General features: G+C 42.4%; 1 protein-coding gene across 2 annotated transcripts in view; it reads right to left on the bottom strand.

The window, feature by feature from the left end:
• si:zfos-2326c3.2 (mitogen-activated protein kinase kinase kinase kinase 4) overlaps positions 1–13565 on the bottom strand; it is a 254941-nt gene extending 241376 nt beyond the window's left edge. The window contains exons 1-2 of one of the 2 annotated variants that reach the window (XM_048605155.1): positions 13424–13565; positions 12798–12863 (exon numbers count right to left, since the gene is read on the bottom strand). In XM_048605155.1, coding sequence (XP_048461112.1) covers positions 12798–12863; positions 13424–13501 — 144 coding nt within the window. In that variant the 5' untranslated portion in view covers positions 13502–13565. The remainder of the gene's footprint in view (positions 1–12797; positions 12864–13423) is intronic. The other variant, XM_048605156.1, reaches the window with a different exon arrangement.
• Positions 13566–16505: the final 2940 nt, after the last annotated feature.

Raw genomic sequence — 16505 nt, 5'->3', positions numbered from 1 at the left:
CTGCTTGGCCTGCTGTGTTCATCCAGCTCTACACCTTGTTATCTCAGCAGTCATGTTCCACCTTGGTTCCAACACATGGCTAGATAAAGGATGTTGCCCTGCGGTACGGATTTAAGGAGCAAAGTTGCAAAGTAGTAAACAGGATCTCAAAAGTAGCAATCTCTGGATTATTCCTGGTGAGTTTTAAAATAAGGGGATAAAGCGGATGAAAGTATGGCTGGAGAAATTGGACTGGAGAAAAGCCTTTAGCTCCTTGCTCCATTGCTTTCTGTTCTTGGGGCGGTGGTATACAGAAAGGCCAAAAATGGTGAATCTAATCAGATCCAGTACCAATTTCCTTGCAGGCTGAAGCACTCATACTTATTAGGAGGGTTTAAATTAGCTTGGCAACAGTGTGGCAACCAGTAACATTGGAAAGGGATACCGAGGTACCATTAATATTGGGAGCAACGTATAGTACTGCAGTAGGAAGCAATAAGGTACTGGATGGCTTCAACATCAGAAGGAAAGTATTAAAGTTTAAATTAGGGTTACAGTATAAATGAGAAAGCAAGAAGTGTGGTCAGGAAGATTGGTGAGCTGCAGATGTGGATAAACATATGGAAATACGATGCTGAGGCACTAACAGAGGCATGGTAGGGTTTGGGACTAAATACTCCAGGGCAAGGTGTTTCGGAAAGGAAAGAACAGAAAGGGGATGAGTGACAGCATTTATTAAAGGAACATTGTACTGCTGAGAAGAGAGAGGTCGAGGACAGAATCTATTCATAGTCATGGAGTCATACAGCTAAGAAACAGATCCTTCAGTCCAACTTGTCCATGCTGAGCAAACTTCCCAAACTAAACTAGTCCCACTTGCCTGTATTTAGCCCATATTCCTCCAAACCTTTCCCATTTATATAACTGTCCAAAAGTCTTTTAAAACTCGTAACTGTACCTGAATCTACCACTTCCTGTGGCAGTTCACTTCACATAGGAACCACCTTCTGTGTGAAAACATTGCCCCTCAGGTCCCCTTTAAATCTTTCTCCTGTCAACTTAAAATGATGGCCTCTAGTTTTCAAATCCACACCCTCGGTAAAAGACCATTGATATTCACCTTATTTCTGTTCCTCACGATTTTATAAACCCCTATAAGGGATTATAAACCCCTCAGCCTTGTAAACTCCAGTGAAAAAAGTCCCAATAGTACTGTCCAGGAATGCAATTTGCCATCTTTACCCAGTATGGTCCACATGTAACTGCAGGCCCATTGCAAAGTGGTTGTTTCGTAGGTGTCCCCTGGGCAATTAGGGACTGGCAACGAATGTTGGCCGAGCCAGTGACACACACATCCCAGACTTGGCCTGTATTCGCTGGGAAACAACACCTTTGCATCAGCCTTGTCAAGCCCCCGAATAATATGTTTCAATAAGGCCTCATCTCATTCTTCTAATCTGCCAATAGCCCAGACAGTGTTCAACTGCTGACCCTTGTTACTTCGCTCGTTTAGCACAGTTGGCTGGTTTGTGATGCAGAGTGACTCCAATACTATGGGGCCAATTCCTGCTTCTTAAACTTGCCCCTTACCTGAGGCATGGTGACCCTCAGGCTAAACTCACCACCAGTCATCTCTCTTTTTCACTAGAGAGCAGCCTCATGGTTCTCTGGGGACTTTGGTCACTACTCACTTTGTGCCCGTCCTGTAGGTGCCTTTAGCCATCATTGTGCTCCTGTGCAGAGCTACCCCAGTGACTGCAGCATGGCTGGAGAAGGATTGTTGATTTTCACTGGTGGGGATGACAGATAGCCCAGCAGCATTGCCTTGAGTAGTTCTGGGCCTTGAGCAGTATAGGTCTGTATTCGCTGGTGTTTAGAACAATGATCTATTTGAGTTATGCAAGATGCTAAAGGGCTTTGACAAAGGAGACAGAGAGAACATTTCCTCATGTGGGGCAATCTGGAATGTGAGGTCATAGGATAAGGGGTAACAGATTTAAAACAGAGGCGAAATTATTTCTTTCAAAAGGATCATGAATCCATCATGACCCCAGCGTGCGGTGGTCGCTGGGATATGGATTAAATTTAAGAAGGAGATAATTAGTAACAGGTGGAAGGGTTGTAGGGAAGTGGAGTTGAAGTTGAAATGAGATCAGCCATGATTGTATTATATGGCAGAGCAGGCTCGAGGAGCTGAATGGCCTATTCCTGACTCTAGTTTGTATGTTCTTACATTCAATTACACTACTTTTGTGTCAGTTGCGCCCATAAAGTCAAGTACCATCTCTTCAGAAAGGGTGTGAGCAGCCATGCCTCTCCTCCCACCCCTTAGTTACTGAAGTCCTTCAGTTCTGTGCCAACATGTCCTGCAAGAGAGAGAAGGAAGCCAGTGTGCTTCAATATGGCTGGGTGAAGGGCCTGTCTTAACTGATTAGCAAGAAGTATGTGCAAGCTACCAGATGTGGGTTGAGCCTTACAGCATTGATAATTGTGTGAGGTTGACACAGAACATATGAATGATCAGTATGCATCCTAATTGCTGGAAATAGTAGACAGGTGAGTCACGGAGGTGCACTGAGCAGTCTCTAAAGTTGGAGGTGCAGTTGGCAGCAGGCGAAATTTGAACTTGCAATTTTTGACCTCGACCACTGAACCCTTTCTGACACTATATCCAAGTCCTCAGGGCCAGACTGCTGCTGCTGACCTGTTCAGTTATTTTCTCTCAATGTCTGTAGACCCCACTTTGGTCCCCTGCGGAAAGACTGAGTTCAGTTTAGGAGAACCTGAGAGTCCTCTCTCTGGTCCACTATCAATTACACCAGCATCTTCCTGCTAAATAGTCAGTAATGAGTGATTGTACTCAGATATAAGCTCTGCAATCCTGCCACATCCAGACAAGAACAGTGGTCAACACTTAAACAAAACACTGGAGGAGGAGGTTCCTTGATGCCGAGAGTCAACTAGAATAAATGAAGAAAATCTCTGCTAGTTGGAATCATGCCTGGCACAGAGGAAGATAGCTGTGGTTGTTGGAGATCAATCATCTCAGCCAGACTATATCACTGCCCGAGTTTATCAAGGTAGCACCCTGGGCTCTACCACCTTCAGCTGCTTCAATCCTATAGTCAGACATGAGGATTTTGCTGACGATTGCACAATGTTCAGCATCACTCATGACTCCTCAGAAACTGAAGCAGTCCACATCCAAAGGCAGCAAGACCTGGACAATATGCAGGCTTGGGCTGTAATGTGGTAAGCAATATTCACATCACACATGTCCAGGCAATCTCCAAAATGACTCAGTCCAATATGAACGAATGCAGCTCTAACAAAGCACAGTACCATTCAAGACAAAGTGACACGTTTGAGTGGCACTCAACCACCACCTTCGACAGTCAATCCCTCCACCACAGGTGCACAACGCTGAGTGTGTACCATTTACAAGGTGAAGAACAGCAACTCACTCAGTTCCTTTTGACATCACCTTCAAAACCTGAGACCTCCACAAGCTAGAAGGACAAGGGCAGTCGAGACACATGAAGACCACAATTTGCAAGCTGTCCCCCTCCCAAGTCACACACCAACCTATGTGGAACTATACTGCCATTTCTTCACTGTCACAGAGTCAAACCTCTCGCACTCATGCCCTAACAGTACTATCGGTGTCCCCAAACCAGAAGGACTGCAGTGGGTCAAAAAGGTTGCTCACTACCACCTTCTTCAGGGTATTTCAGGATAAGTAATAAATGTTGGCCCCAAAGCAGTGCCCACATCCTGTGAACGAACACACAAGTTTTTCCCAGCCACTTTGAACAGCTGCTAAATGCACTTCCTCTTTTAGAGGTGCAGCTGACTTAAGAATCATACATCAGTTTCAATTGGTGCTAGCCTCACATGAATTTAGTCACCCTGATAGCCAGTCAGCAGTGTGTTTAACATTGGACAGCACACTGCAATCAGGCAATAAAACAAAAGGCAGCCTGATGGTTGTGTTCTGCTTGCGTTACTGCCATCAGGCATTGGGTAATCGCATTTTATAATCCTGGCATCTACTAGTGGATCAGATCCAGTTTTTAAGTGCTATTGTTCTATGTCTTCCAGGCCTACGAACTCAGGATCTGCCGACTGTTTAAAAGCAAACGTGGTGAGGATGAGGTGTTTCTTTTTCAAGGCCAGCAATTTCTTGCAGATTCTGAGAGCATTTTCCAAGTGCCCACCCCATGTCTTTTTTGATGCATAGGGTCTTGTGTGAGCGAGGTGAAGATTCCCCTCCAAGCAGGGTTTTATGGAATGTTAAGAGGCAGTTTGGAACCTTACACTCTAACAGTAATAAGAAGACCATCAGTGTCACCTTGCTCTATGATGTGATGCCTGGCTACCAGCCACTGGTGGTTTATGGTTGGGGAAGAGTGCTATCACTAATCCTCCTTCCTATGCCAGTCCCGGGGCTATTCCATCATCTCTGGTGGGACATGGCCCTCAAAAGTGTCTCATAGAATCCCTACAGTGTAGAAGCAAGCCATTTGGCCATTGAGTCCACATTGACCCTCCGAAGAGCATCCTACCCAGACCCACCCTCTACCCTGTCCCTACAACCCTGCATTTCCCATGGCTAATCTACTTAGCCTGCACATCCCTGGACACTATGGGCAATTTAGCCTGGCCAATCCACCTAACCTGCACATCTTTGGGTCTGAGGGAGGAAACTCACGCAGACACGGGGAGAATGTGCAAACTCTACACACAGTCACTTGAGGGTGGAATTGGACCCAAGTCCCTGGCGCTGTGAGGCCGCAGTGCTAACCACTGAGCCACCCATGCTGCCCCCCTCTCAGCAGAATTGGCTCGTGTTTAAGGTAACAAGATATATTTGACTGCTTCTGAGTAACTACATACAGACTACAAAGATCCAAGTGTCCTAATCAGGAGACCATGTCAGAGAGCTATCTGCCCAAACTGCCCTGCCTCCTTTGCTTCCTGATGGTCCACCCAGTAACTGCATTATATTTCAGAGTGACTGGAGCTTCAGCTTTAGACACAGATTAACCTTTTCACATCCATTACCCTGTACAACACCTGCCATAGCTCGGTTACACTTATACTTGCTTGTCTTCAGTTGTGCTCTCATAACGTGACATTTTATGGATTCTTGAAACCAAACTGTCTGGATAAGGTATTCTGATTACGAATCAATTCCACTTCCCTAAAAAGAAAGACTGAATCACAGAATGTTGCATTAGGACATTTAATTCTGTCCATAGTCTCCATTTATTCTCTGCAACCTAATGAACCGTGTGCTATCACAAGCCCTCTTTCTTTGTCTCATTTTAATCTAACCAAGAGGGTCCTTGGGTTTTAAATGCCCTTCTTTACTCCAGTTAAGTAATGTATCTATTCTAAATCTGAACCAACTCCTCTCCCACGCAACCTTTGCCTTCACAATCTAAGATATAACGATAAGTTCAGTGCCGCCTGATGAACAAAAACCAGCAACCAAGCAAGCACTTCCTCACACATTTAACAAACTCTATTTAATGAATGAAAAGAATGTTTCTACAACATTCATGAGCACATTGAAAAATTAGCCGGTCAAATGTGTCTGCCAAACAAAAGGCTACATGGAACTTTGCACCCTCTTGTTTTTGCAGTGACCACTGAAACCTACAAGGAACCTCTTGTTTCCTGTTCACATTGGTGTCAAAACAAAAAACAAAATCCATGCCAGAAAATGCTAAAGATGAAGAATGGTTCAATGTAATGGCATCAAACAAATGATTGTGTCTGGGTGAATGGTTCAAGCCAACACAGATCAGTGCCATTACCTGCTGCCAACTCAGTAGATTTGCAGTATGTTCTGCCAGGCTGATGAGCTCCATGCTAAAGTTGCAAGAAAGAAATATACAGAAGTTCTCAGAGAACGTTACCAAAGATTAACTGGAGTAGGTGGGACTTGAACCCAGACCTCCTAGCTTAGAGGTTGTGATACTACTGCTGCACCATAACAGCCTTTAAGGAGAGCTGATGATTTAGTCAATATTTTCTAAACAACCTTGGGCAAGCATGGCAGCTCAGTGGTTAGCACTGTTGCCTCACAGAGGCAGGGACCCAGATTTGATTTCACCCTCGGGTGACTGTCTGTGTGGAGTTTGCACATTCTCCCTGTGTCTGCGTGGGTTTCCTCCCACAGACCCAAAGATGTGCAGGTTAGGTGGATTGACCTTGCTAAGTTGCTCATAGTATCCAGGATTATGTAGGCTAGGTGGGTTAGCCATAGGAAATGCAGGGTTGTATGGATAGGGTAGGGGGTTGTGTCTGGGTGGGATGCTCTTCAGAGGGTCAGTGTGGACTCGATGGGCTGAACAGACTTCTTCCACACTGTAGGGATTCTTTGATTATATGAATCTGTTTGAAGATGTTATCAAACACCTCTGGAATAAGTGGGACCTGAACCTGGGCCTCCTACACTGTACCACATGAGTCCCAGAAGGGGCCTGAAGCTATTGCTGACAGCTGTTAATTGCGTAAATGATGGCGACATGAATGCAGGCCGGGAAGACTCATTGCATCATTAAATCAGGGAAACCAGTGGTGGGGATTGCAGAGTTAAGAGTTGTGCATTTGTAATACTCAATGTGTTAATAAATCTAACAGCTCAGTAATGGTTGATTTTCGGACTCTCTCCTTCACCAGCTGGCTCTCTATCAGGAGCACAGGGTGCCTGGCCAAACTGTGTTTCAAATCAGAATCTAAGGATTCTGCTGGGCATATTCCATGAAAAGGCAAAGGGAACTTGTACATCCTACTTCAACAACAAAATCCAGACACAGAGGATTAACTGGGGATATTTAATATGTGCACCCACTCTCGATACCTTCAGAGAGATGTGGATGCCATGGGGATTATACTGTTTTACTTTCCGCTCCAACTCCATTTTGATTTAGACCCTTCACTCTCTCCCTCCCTCCCCTTCACTTTTGATGCTTTGTATTGCCCCTAATGGGTTTTGCATCGAAACACAGAAATGGCTGCATGGGTGTTTTTACTGGTGGTGGATAGCAGTTAATAAAAAAAATGGAAAAACAGTCATGGTGATTTTGGCAGTGGGAAGGTTGTTCAGATGTGTACGATAACACTTCTGGGTAGTACAGGAGAAAAAAGAAATGAAGCGTGCATTCGCATTTTATTTTCCTTGGGTTCAAGCTCACAGAACATGAACCAAGTTGAATTTTGGCAAAAAAAAAATGCTTATTGTGGGGATTAGAAGGTGGTGGTGTGGAAATTGCGTTTGGGTTTTCAAGTGCACAAACCTGCATCCCCTGTGCCAGTCAATCTCAATGTGGGCATATATCTCTAACAAATGCTATCAGGACCTGTGTTAACTTAGCATGCAACACTGGACTAAAACGTGAATAACATTAAAGTGGCTGACTTGTTCAAGCAATCTTACACAGGACCTTGCACCATCCTGAGCAGATGCCAAATATGTAGCTAATGACAAGGCTTTAAGGTCTCACTTGGAAATGGGATTTGGGAATCCACATTCTTATTTTTTAAGATGTTTGAAGCCTATAAATGTTGACATTTGAAAGGATATAGAATACCTACACTGTGGAAGCAAGCCATTCAGCAAACCACCCAGACCTATAGCCCTGCATCTCCCATGGCTAACCCACCTGGACACTATAGGCAAATTACCATAGCCAATCCACCGAAAGTGCACATCTTTGGACTGTGGGAGGAAACTGGAGCACCTGGAGGAAACCCCACACAGACAGGGGGACAATGTGCTAACTGCACCTGAGGGTGGAATTGAACCCAGGTCCCTTACACTGTGAGGCAGCAATGCTAACCATTGAGCCATCGTGCCATCCTCCACTGAGCCCTTGTGCCGTCCTGTATACGTAGGTATTCTCATACAAAGAATATAAAAACGTAGCATGCTGATACGGTGAATAATTGGGAAAAAAATTCTGTTCACTTTTATTGCAAGGTGATTAGAGTATGAGAATAAAAATAGTCTTGCTATAATTGTATAGCAATTTGGTGAGACCACATTCTCTGGTCTCCGTACTAAAGGAAACATACATTTGCATTGGACGTGGTACAGCAAAGGTTCACTAGATTGGTCCTTAGGAGAGGAGGGTTGTCTTGTAATGAAAGGCTGAGTAAATAGGGTTAATTTTCATGGGAGTATAGAAGGAGGAAAGAGGATCTCATTAATACACACAAGTTTCTGGAAGGGTTTGATACTGAGACATTGCTTCCTCTGGTAAGGGAATCTAAGGCAACGAAGCACCATTTAAGGATATGTGGAAGATCATTTAGGACTGAGATTAGGAGAAATGACTTCCCCTCAACGAGTTATAAAACCTTGTAATCCTCTAAAGTTAGTTCAGAATGTGTCATCATTGAATACATTTAAAGCCAAGATGGACGGACATTTAGTCTGTTAGGGAATCAAGGAATAGGGCAAGAAAGCTAGAACTGAAGCCTAAAGTCAGCAATTTTCTTTTCTTTATGATCTGTACTTGTATATCTATGGTATACTAATAATTGTAACTTAATTGGAGGTTAGATTCAATAGTTATGGTTGATGTGCTGCTGCACTTACTCATGTAACCACTGCTGAATGGAAATGGTATAAACCCACAATGAGAAAAATGGGAAAAATGAGAGAAGGATCATCCAACAATGTGACACAACAATTTAGCGGATCCTTGTGTGCTGAGCTGGTTATCTCACTGATGGAATTTGGAAGTGAAATCTGTCACTCGGGAGGCTGTAATTTTTTCCCAAAGCTCTACAAACCATCCACAGTCAAGGCATCATCCAAAAACAATCTTTTTTTCCGTATTCTTAGTGCAGAAACAGAAAGGGAAAGAAAATGCCAAAAACCAAGCAGTTCAAAATGCTTAATGAACATTTTCACACAAAATCTTATAACAACTCTTTAACTGAATTCAGGGAAACGCTTTTCTATTATATTGGTGCAAGCTTGTTAATTCTGAAAAATACCGGAGGTTCTGTTATTTCACTGAAGGAGATCTAACAAATGTAATTTCTTTGGCTGAGCTTGAAGCGATCTATATGGGAAAGTTTGCTTTTCTGCATGAATTTGGCTGACCGCTCTGGGTTTTGCAATGCAAAGAAACTGAAGTCCGTTCAGCCAAGTTACCTTCTTTTTCTGCAACAATGCAGGAAATTCTTCCCCAGTTTAGCAACTTGTTCCAATTTTCTCCCAGCATCGGGAAAAATAAGTGCAATGAAGTCACCAATGTCTGGCCTGAAGTGGTTTGTTCTCATTCCAAGGAACCTCATAGGGTGGGCTTGCCAATAAATGATAAAACACATCATTTGTCTGAATAGCAGCTGATTATTAGCCAGTGATGAAACTCAAACATACTTTGATGCAACTAGCAATTAAATGCACCGATATCACATTTCCTCAAAGTAAACTTGAGGTAGACACCAAGGATTCAGGGATCTAACAATTAGTATGGGAAAGGGAACAGCAATCTGAGCAAAGTTTTGAATAGAAAATCATTGAATTTTATCATGACCATAGCATTTGGTTTATAAAGAGGCCTTTAAGGAAAACAAAGCTTTTGTATGTATACTTTAAGGCCTGAGACCTAACTTTTGTAAGTTTATATATCTGTTAGCAGAAATGAACAATATGGGGCATAAACAAGTTTACATTTGGTTATAAATATGTCAAATATAAACCGGTTTGAAATTCCAAAACTAATGTACAGTGAATTTTGTTTTACTTGTAAAAGTGCAATTTCCAATCCAGATTGGTAAAATGCAGACACACTGAGGCTGCAGGTCAATTCAAAAAGATAAATAGCAGTACACATAAACAAAATGACCACAGGGCACAAAGTAGACAGATGAATCTTGATTGGTTTAATGGCAAATCACTATCTTTGGAACTCCACCCTGAACATCTCTGTTGCTTTTACTTTTTACTCTTTCATGGGATGTGGGTTTTGTTGGCAATGCCAGCATTTGCTGTCCATCTATAATTACCCTTCAATTGAGTGACTTACTAGGTCATGTCAAAAGGCAGTTAATCATCAACCAGTTTACAATGGGTCTGGAGGAATGTGTGTGCCAGATCAAAATATTATTGCAGATTTCCTTTGTAAAAGAACCTCAGCATTTTAAAACAACTGATGTTAGTTTCATGGCCATCGGTAATATTAGCTTTTTACTCCAATTTATTAGTCTTAAGATCCACCAGCTACTGCGTAGGATTTCTCTCTCTCTCACTCTCTCTTTCTCTCATATCAATTTTAGTCAATGTTTGATGTTTAATTCTGTTCTGTTAAAGCAGCTACAGATGTTTAATGTTAAGTGTACTGTAAAAATGCAGTTGTTACTGTTTATTATATAAATTGATTTGCTTGAACTGATCAGAAAAATTGCATCCATCACTTGTTCCTCTCTGAGTAGCTCATGGTATGGATCTGATGGATCAACTATGGCTTTAAAAGTAGTGTATAATATCAGAGGCGACTTTTGCATATGAATTTGGTGCGTGGCAAATTTTTGGGACATGAATCCAGTTTCTTTGAAACCACCACCACAAGTGTCCAGGCTGAATCTGAAAGGAACTGTTGAGCAGATGGAAATCACCTTGACTCTTTTGAGGTCAAAATTGATAGATGCAACAGGGGTAAGATGCCAGCATTCGGAATGTGTATGGAAACATAAAATTAAATTAAAGGGCAACAAATCTCTTTAAAAATTGTAAAATAAAAAGTGATGATTATGCCCACTTTAACTGAATGGTGTAACATTTTGACAATGGATTGCAAATTGTTGAAACATTGAAGTTTTTGTGCAACATGAGGTCAAGAACTATATGACAATTTGATTTATTAAGGTCTATCAGTTTGATAAATCGAATAAATTTTAGTGCAGTAAACTTATACACATGTTATGTATATCCCTTTATCACGAAGACAGAATTCTGATCCACAAGGGAGTCAGGATTATGAGTGATGCATAGGAAAATGCAGCTGAAGCTACAAACAGATCCGTCATTAAATTGTTGGTGGGTGCAACAGGATTGAAGGGACAAATGGCCTATTCCCACTTGTAGTTCTTATGTTTGCATGTACAAACATGTCTGGATCTAATGCATGTCAGCTGGCTGTAAGGTATTGGACTACAGACTGCAGTCTGATTAAACACCATCATGTAGGAAAGCACTAACATATTCATTGTAGATAAGATTCAGAATACAGCTTGAAAACTAATGCTGTGCAAAACGTGAAGAATGAATATGTTACCAGTCTTTCCATCTCCAGCTAATTGGCGTACGTAGGGAAATCAAAGGCAAAACTCTGTTGTCCTCTATGGCCTGGTCCCATTGAAGGGGAAGCACTGTATAAACATGCACAAGCACTGAAAATCAGATTCCCAATCTGCTTCTGACTGATCTGCTTGTTGCGTTTAGAGACAAGTGGAAGGGTTCCTTAAAGTGATTGGGAGGATTCTGCTGGTACCACAAAAAACAGGGCAAGCGGAGTAAGGAAATCTTCTCGGAGACAAAAAAAGGACTTAAACCCTAGATGGTTTGTTGATCACTGAAGAAGTTGCATTCAGACTGTTATGGTTCCACTGTGGAAACAGGTGATCCCATCTCCCATGTGTAAGTGACCCCGGATATTAACAAAGTTGCCAAGGTCAGCACGGGTCATGGAAATGCCAGCCTCCCTCTGCAACACTATGATGCTTAGATTCCACCCAACTGCCTAACATAGAAACATAGAAAATAGGAGCAGGATTAGGCCATTTGGCCTTAAACGTCTGCTCCACCATTCAATATGAGCACAATTGGTCATCCTACTCAGTACCCTGTTCCTGCTTTAGCCCCATACACTTTGATCCCTTTAGCTCTAAGAAGTATATCTAACTTCTTCTTGCAAATACTCTCAAATGGCCTCAACTGTTTTCTGCGGCAAAAAAAATTCCACAGCTCACCACTGCCTGGAGAAATTCCTCCTCAATCTCAGTCCTAAATGGCCCACGCATATACTGAGATTTCAACTCCCTGGTTCTGGATTTTCCAGTCATTGGGAACACCCTGCATTTATCCCGTCTAGTCATGTTCGAATTTTATAGGTTTCTGTGAGATCCCCTCCTCATACTTCTAAACTCCAGTGAATTTTGTCCTAACTGTTTCAGTCTCTCTTCACAGGCCAGCCCCGTCATCCCAGGACTAACTGTAACCTCACTGAAGATGATGACCAATTTATTATTAGCCAGTGCCAGATTAAGAGATTTGCAGGGCAAGACGCCTGATGCCCATTGTGCAAGCCCACCCCTCACAAACACACACACGATAAGACTCCTTTCCTCACATCAATATTACAGTGTTGTCAACTTTCCAGAAATTAAACCATGAGCCAATCCCAGGCTCACTAAAATATACAGTTTGCCTTCTTCATTGATAACCTTTACTTAGTATTTAAAGCAGTGCTGGGGAGGAAGGGTTAAAAGGCTGCTGACCAAGCATGGAGGTTGGAGGAGACAAGCAATATCATGCAAACTCCAAAAATATGTCCAACCAGAATTGGCGACCTGACAATTGGATTCAGACACAAGAGCCAGAAATGGAAGAACTATGTGGTGTCATATTGTGCCAAATCTCCACTCAAATCTGATAGAATCATTAACAATTTCAACAATATCAGTTGTCTAATTAGAACTTATGGATACACATATTTTATCACGGTCTGAAATTAATAAGCCACCTTAACTTGATGAAATGCAACTTCTCAGCACATTTGTAAAAAAAAACTAACCTTATAGACTTGACCATAGGTTCCATTGCCAACCACTTCAACCAAATCAAATATCCCTGCAGGATCCTGTGGAAAGGAAATTGCATTTAGAACTAATGTTAAGAATGAATTCAACATCTCTGTTAAGAATGGTGCAAGTTTCCCAATCCCAGATCATCAGAAGTTTTCTACCTTCCCCTCCCCATTCAATTTAAACAATAGGGAATGAGCTCTCTTGATAGCTCCGTCAATGTTGGGAGCTCTCTCCTGAAGCATGACTCTTCAGCCACACCTATCCCATATCCTGCAAACAGACCTCACCTGGACTGTAATGTGCTGGCCTTAGAAGCTAGCCCGTTAACAATCAGAAGCGACAAGGATAAAATCCGGACAAATTAACTCTCTTGTCTGTGAGAGAGCACACTTTAAAGTTAGTGAGACTAAACTGAGAGCCTCCTTGCAGTGACAATCAGCCCCATTCATCAGAGAATATTGAATCTGATGTCTCTACTCTTCTTCTGTCATCAACAGACCCCACTGATATTTAACAGAAACAGTTTTGTTTTAAAAGGACAGACGAATTCCAGACTGTAACATCAAAGTTTCTCGATGCAGCTGTGTGAACTGTTCAGTTAAAAGCAACTCACCCGCAAACAGGAAAGATGAATGTTATCGAGACTCCGAGCTGGAAAGTCCTTAGCCATTGTTGGGTCACTTTTATACATTTAAAAAACGTTCCGTGCAAACGACCAGAAACTTTCCTTCCCTTCCCCACCCCCTCCCCTGAACCTCCGTTAAATGCTACAGGATCACATCGGTCCTGTCAGTTCCCAGTGTCTCGCCTCCTTCTCGTTTCTGACCAGCTGCAGACTCGCTGACAAACACAGGAAGCATCTACAATCCACCAAGCAAGCACAACCCGGAAAACACAGTCAGAGGAAATGAACAGGGCTGAAGAAATTTTAACAGGAACACAAGAAAACACACACACACAACACTTCACGACATCTTCCAACAACGAGAGGGAGAGAGTGAGAGAAGATTTCAAGGAACTGACGCAGGGTAATGCAACAGCACATGTATCTTGGTTTAAATAGACTCGATGTCATTTCCCTGTGCAGGTTTACCAAACTCAACAAGTCATGTGTACCAGGACAGGTGTAATATGTCAGGCAGGGTTCCACTCATCTTCCTCTCTCACAACCTCTCAATTGCTATATGAATTGAAGTACTGACTGCACTTGAATGGGGAGGTTTGAACTGATTTTCAAAACTGACTAGCCAAAGCAGTCGATCAAAAGAACAGAAGATCCCAATAAGGGGGTGCCCTTCACCCCCTCTCCACCTTCTAATCCTATCCTGGTCGTTCCTTCCATCCATTGACTCCACCTACACTTCCTGCTGCCTGGGGAAAGCAGCCAACATAATCAAAGATTCCTGCCATTCTGGCGACACTCTCTTCCACCCTCTTCAGCTGCGCAGAAGGTACAAAAGTTTGAATACAGGTACCAACAGATTCAAGAACAGCTTCTTCCCCACTGTTATCAGACTTTTGAATGGACCTCATGTATTAAACTTGATATTTCCCTGCACCTTCTCAGTAGCTGTAACGCTGTAATCTGCATTCTGTTCTATTACCGGGATGTACTTATGCATGGTATGATTTGCCTCGGTAGCATGCAAAACAATACTTTTCACTGTATCTCGATACATTTGACAATAATAAGTCAAATCAAATCTGACCTTCATCCCACTAACCCGATTCCCAATATCCCATGAGGCCAAAACCTCTACTAATCTCATCTTCCAAATACTCAAGGATTGAGCATCCAATGCCCTCTAGGCTGGAGTTCCAATGACATAGAACTCTCAGTTACAAAAAAAATCTCCTTATCTCAGATTTATGTGGGCTTGTCCCAGGACCTCTTCCTTTGATTCTGAAACTGGGACTAGTTAACTTACAGAAAGGAAAAAGATTTCCATTTATTTAGCATCTTTTATGCCCACAGAATGTGGATGTCCAAAAGTGCATTACTTTTGATGTGTAGTCACTTTTTCACCTGTGGAAAAAAACAACAGCTAATTTGCAGAGAGCAACTGCCTCCAATTGCAACGTGGCATAGGCAGGATCATCTGTTTATTTGTGAAATGGATTGAGATGTGAATATGGCCCAGAATGCCCAAGGCTAAGTCCCTGTTCTTCCTCAAAATAGTGCCGTGGGATTGTCCGTGCCCACCTGCAAGGGCAGACAGAGTTTCAATACTTCGTCTGAAAGATGGCGCCTCTGATAGTGCTGCATGGCTTCAGTCCCGCACTATGGGCACTAACTTGGATTTTTGTGTTCAGATGACTGGTACTTAAAGCTTTACGGGAAAGAGGTTGAGAATCACAGAATCCCTACAATGCAGAAGCAGGCCATTTGGCCCATTGTGTCCATGCCAACCCTTTGATGAGCATCTCACCCTGACCAACCCCTACCCTATCCCTGTAACCCTGCATGACTAATCCCTTTAGCCTACATAACCCAGGACACCATGCGCAATTTAGCATGGCCAATCCACCTAACCCACATATCTTTGGACAGTAGGAGGAAAGCCACAGGGAAAATGTACAAACTCCACACACGCAGTCGCCCAAAGGTGGAATCGAACCCCGGTCCCTGAGGCAGCAGTGCTAACCACTGAGCCACCATGCTACCTTTAAGGCATGAGAAGGCAGAGGAAAGAGGCCATAGTTGATGAAGTAGCTCATAATCCTGAAATGAGAATGATATCCCTAGAACATCAAGACCTTAGTACCTATTTATGTGATATCACTCATTTGCTCATGGTAAATAACCTGCTCTTCTAAAGCAAATAGCAGAAGGCTGTCAAACCCTGTTGACACAGTAAGTCTAGCATCAGGTGCAAAGACTTTCAGCATGGCACTCACGTAAAGGGTGATAGGCATTGACAATTCTCTTCCCACATAGAGCTATGATATTGGGATAACATCAAAACTTAGTGTGAAGGAGACCTCACTGGGATTCGAGGCAAATATAATCTCACCTAAAAAAAGGAGATTGTTCAATGCAATTAAGGGAATAATTTTTCTCACTGTAAGGATTGTAATTTGTGAAAACTCCCAAGCCAGGAGTATTTGGTTAGAAGTATTCAAAGCTGAGAAAATTTAAGCTCTTGCTTGTATCAGTTTCAAAGTAAATAGGCTTCATATCTCACAGGCCAGGAACTGAAAATGTGCAGCTAATCAAAGCTTCAGATTGTACAGGAAGGGAAGTTTCTCTGGATTTTGATAGACTGTAAAGTGATGGAGTTGAAGAGTAGATGGGATTTTGTTTTGCAGTATATTTTGAAATGTTTCAAATTGCGTTATATTTGGATGGTATTGTTTATTTAGTGTTTCCCTTATTTTAGTGTTCACAGGAAGCATGTGCCTATGTTTCGGTGAAAGACTGCCAATTTAAGTAAAACAATAAATAATTTATCTGTGAAGTAACATTTCATTCTGGCTTGTCCAGTATTAACATCATCTAAAACCATAACATGAGTTAAAAAGGTAAAAGGACAACATAGTACTCACTCTCTCACCCTGAATTGTTGAAAGGAATCAGAACTACAGAATGACAATCAAATTGCAAAATCTGAGAATCACGTTCATCTACAAATGTCAATGTTACTAATAACCCTCATTGTAATGGTCAGAATGTTCCACTATCCATTTGTTGGGAA

The sequence above is a fragment of the Rhincodon typus genome, chromosome 14 (genome assembly GCF_021869965.1).
Source record: "Rhincodon typus isolate 14 chromosome 14, sRhiTyp1.1, whole genome shotgun sequence".
NCBI lineage: Eukaryota > Metazoa > Chordata > Chondrichthyes > Orectolobiformes > Rhincodontidae > Rhincodon > Rhincodon typus.
This window is presented reverse-complemented; position numbering and strand designations above follow the sequence as displayed.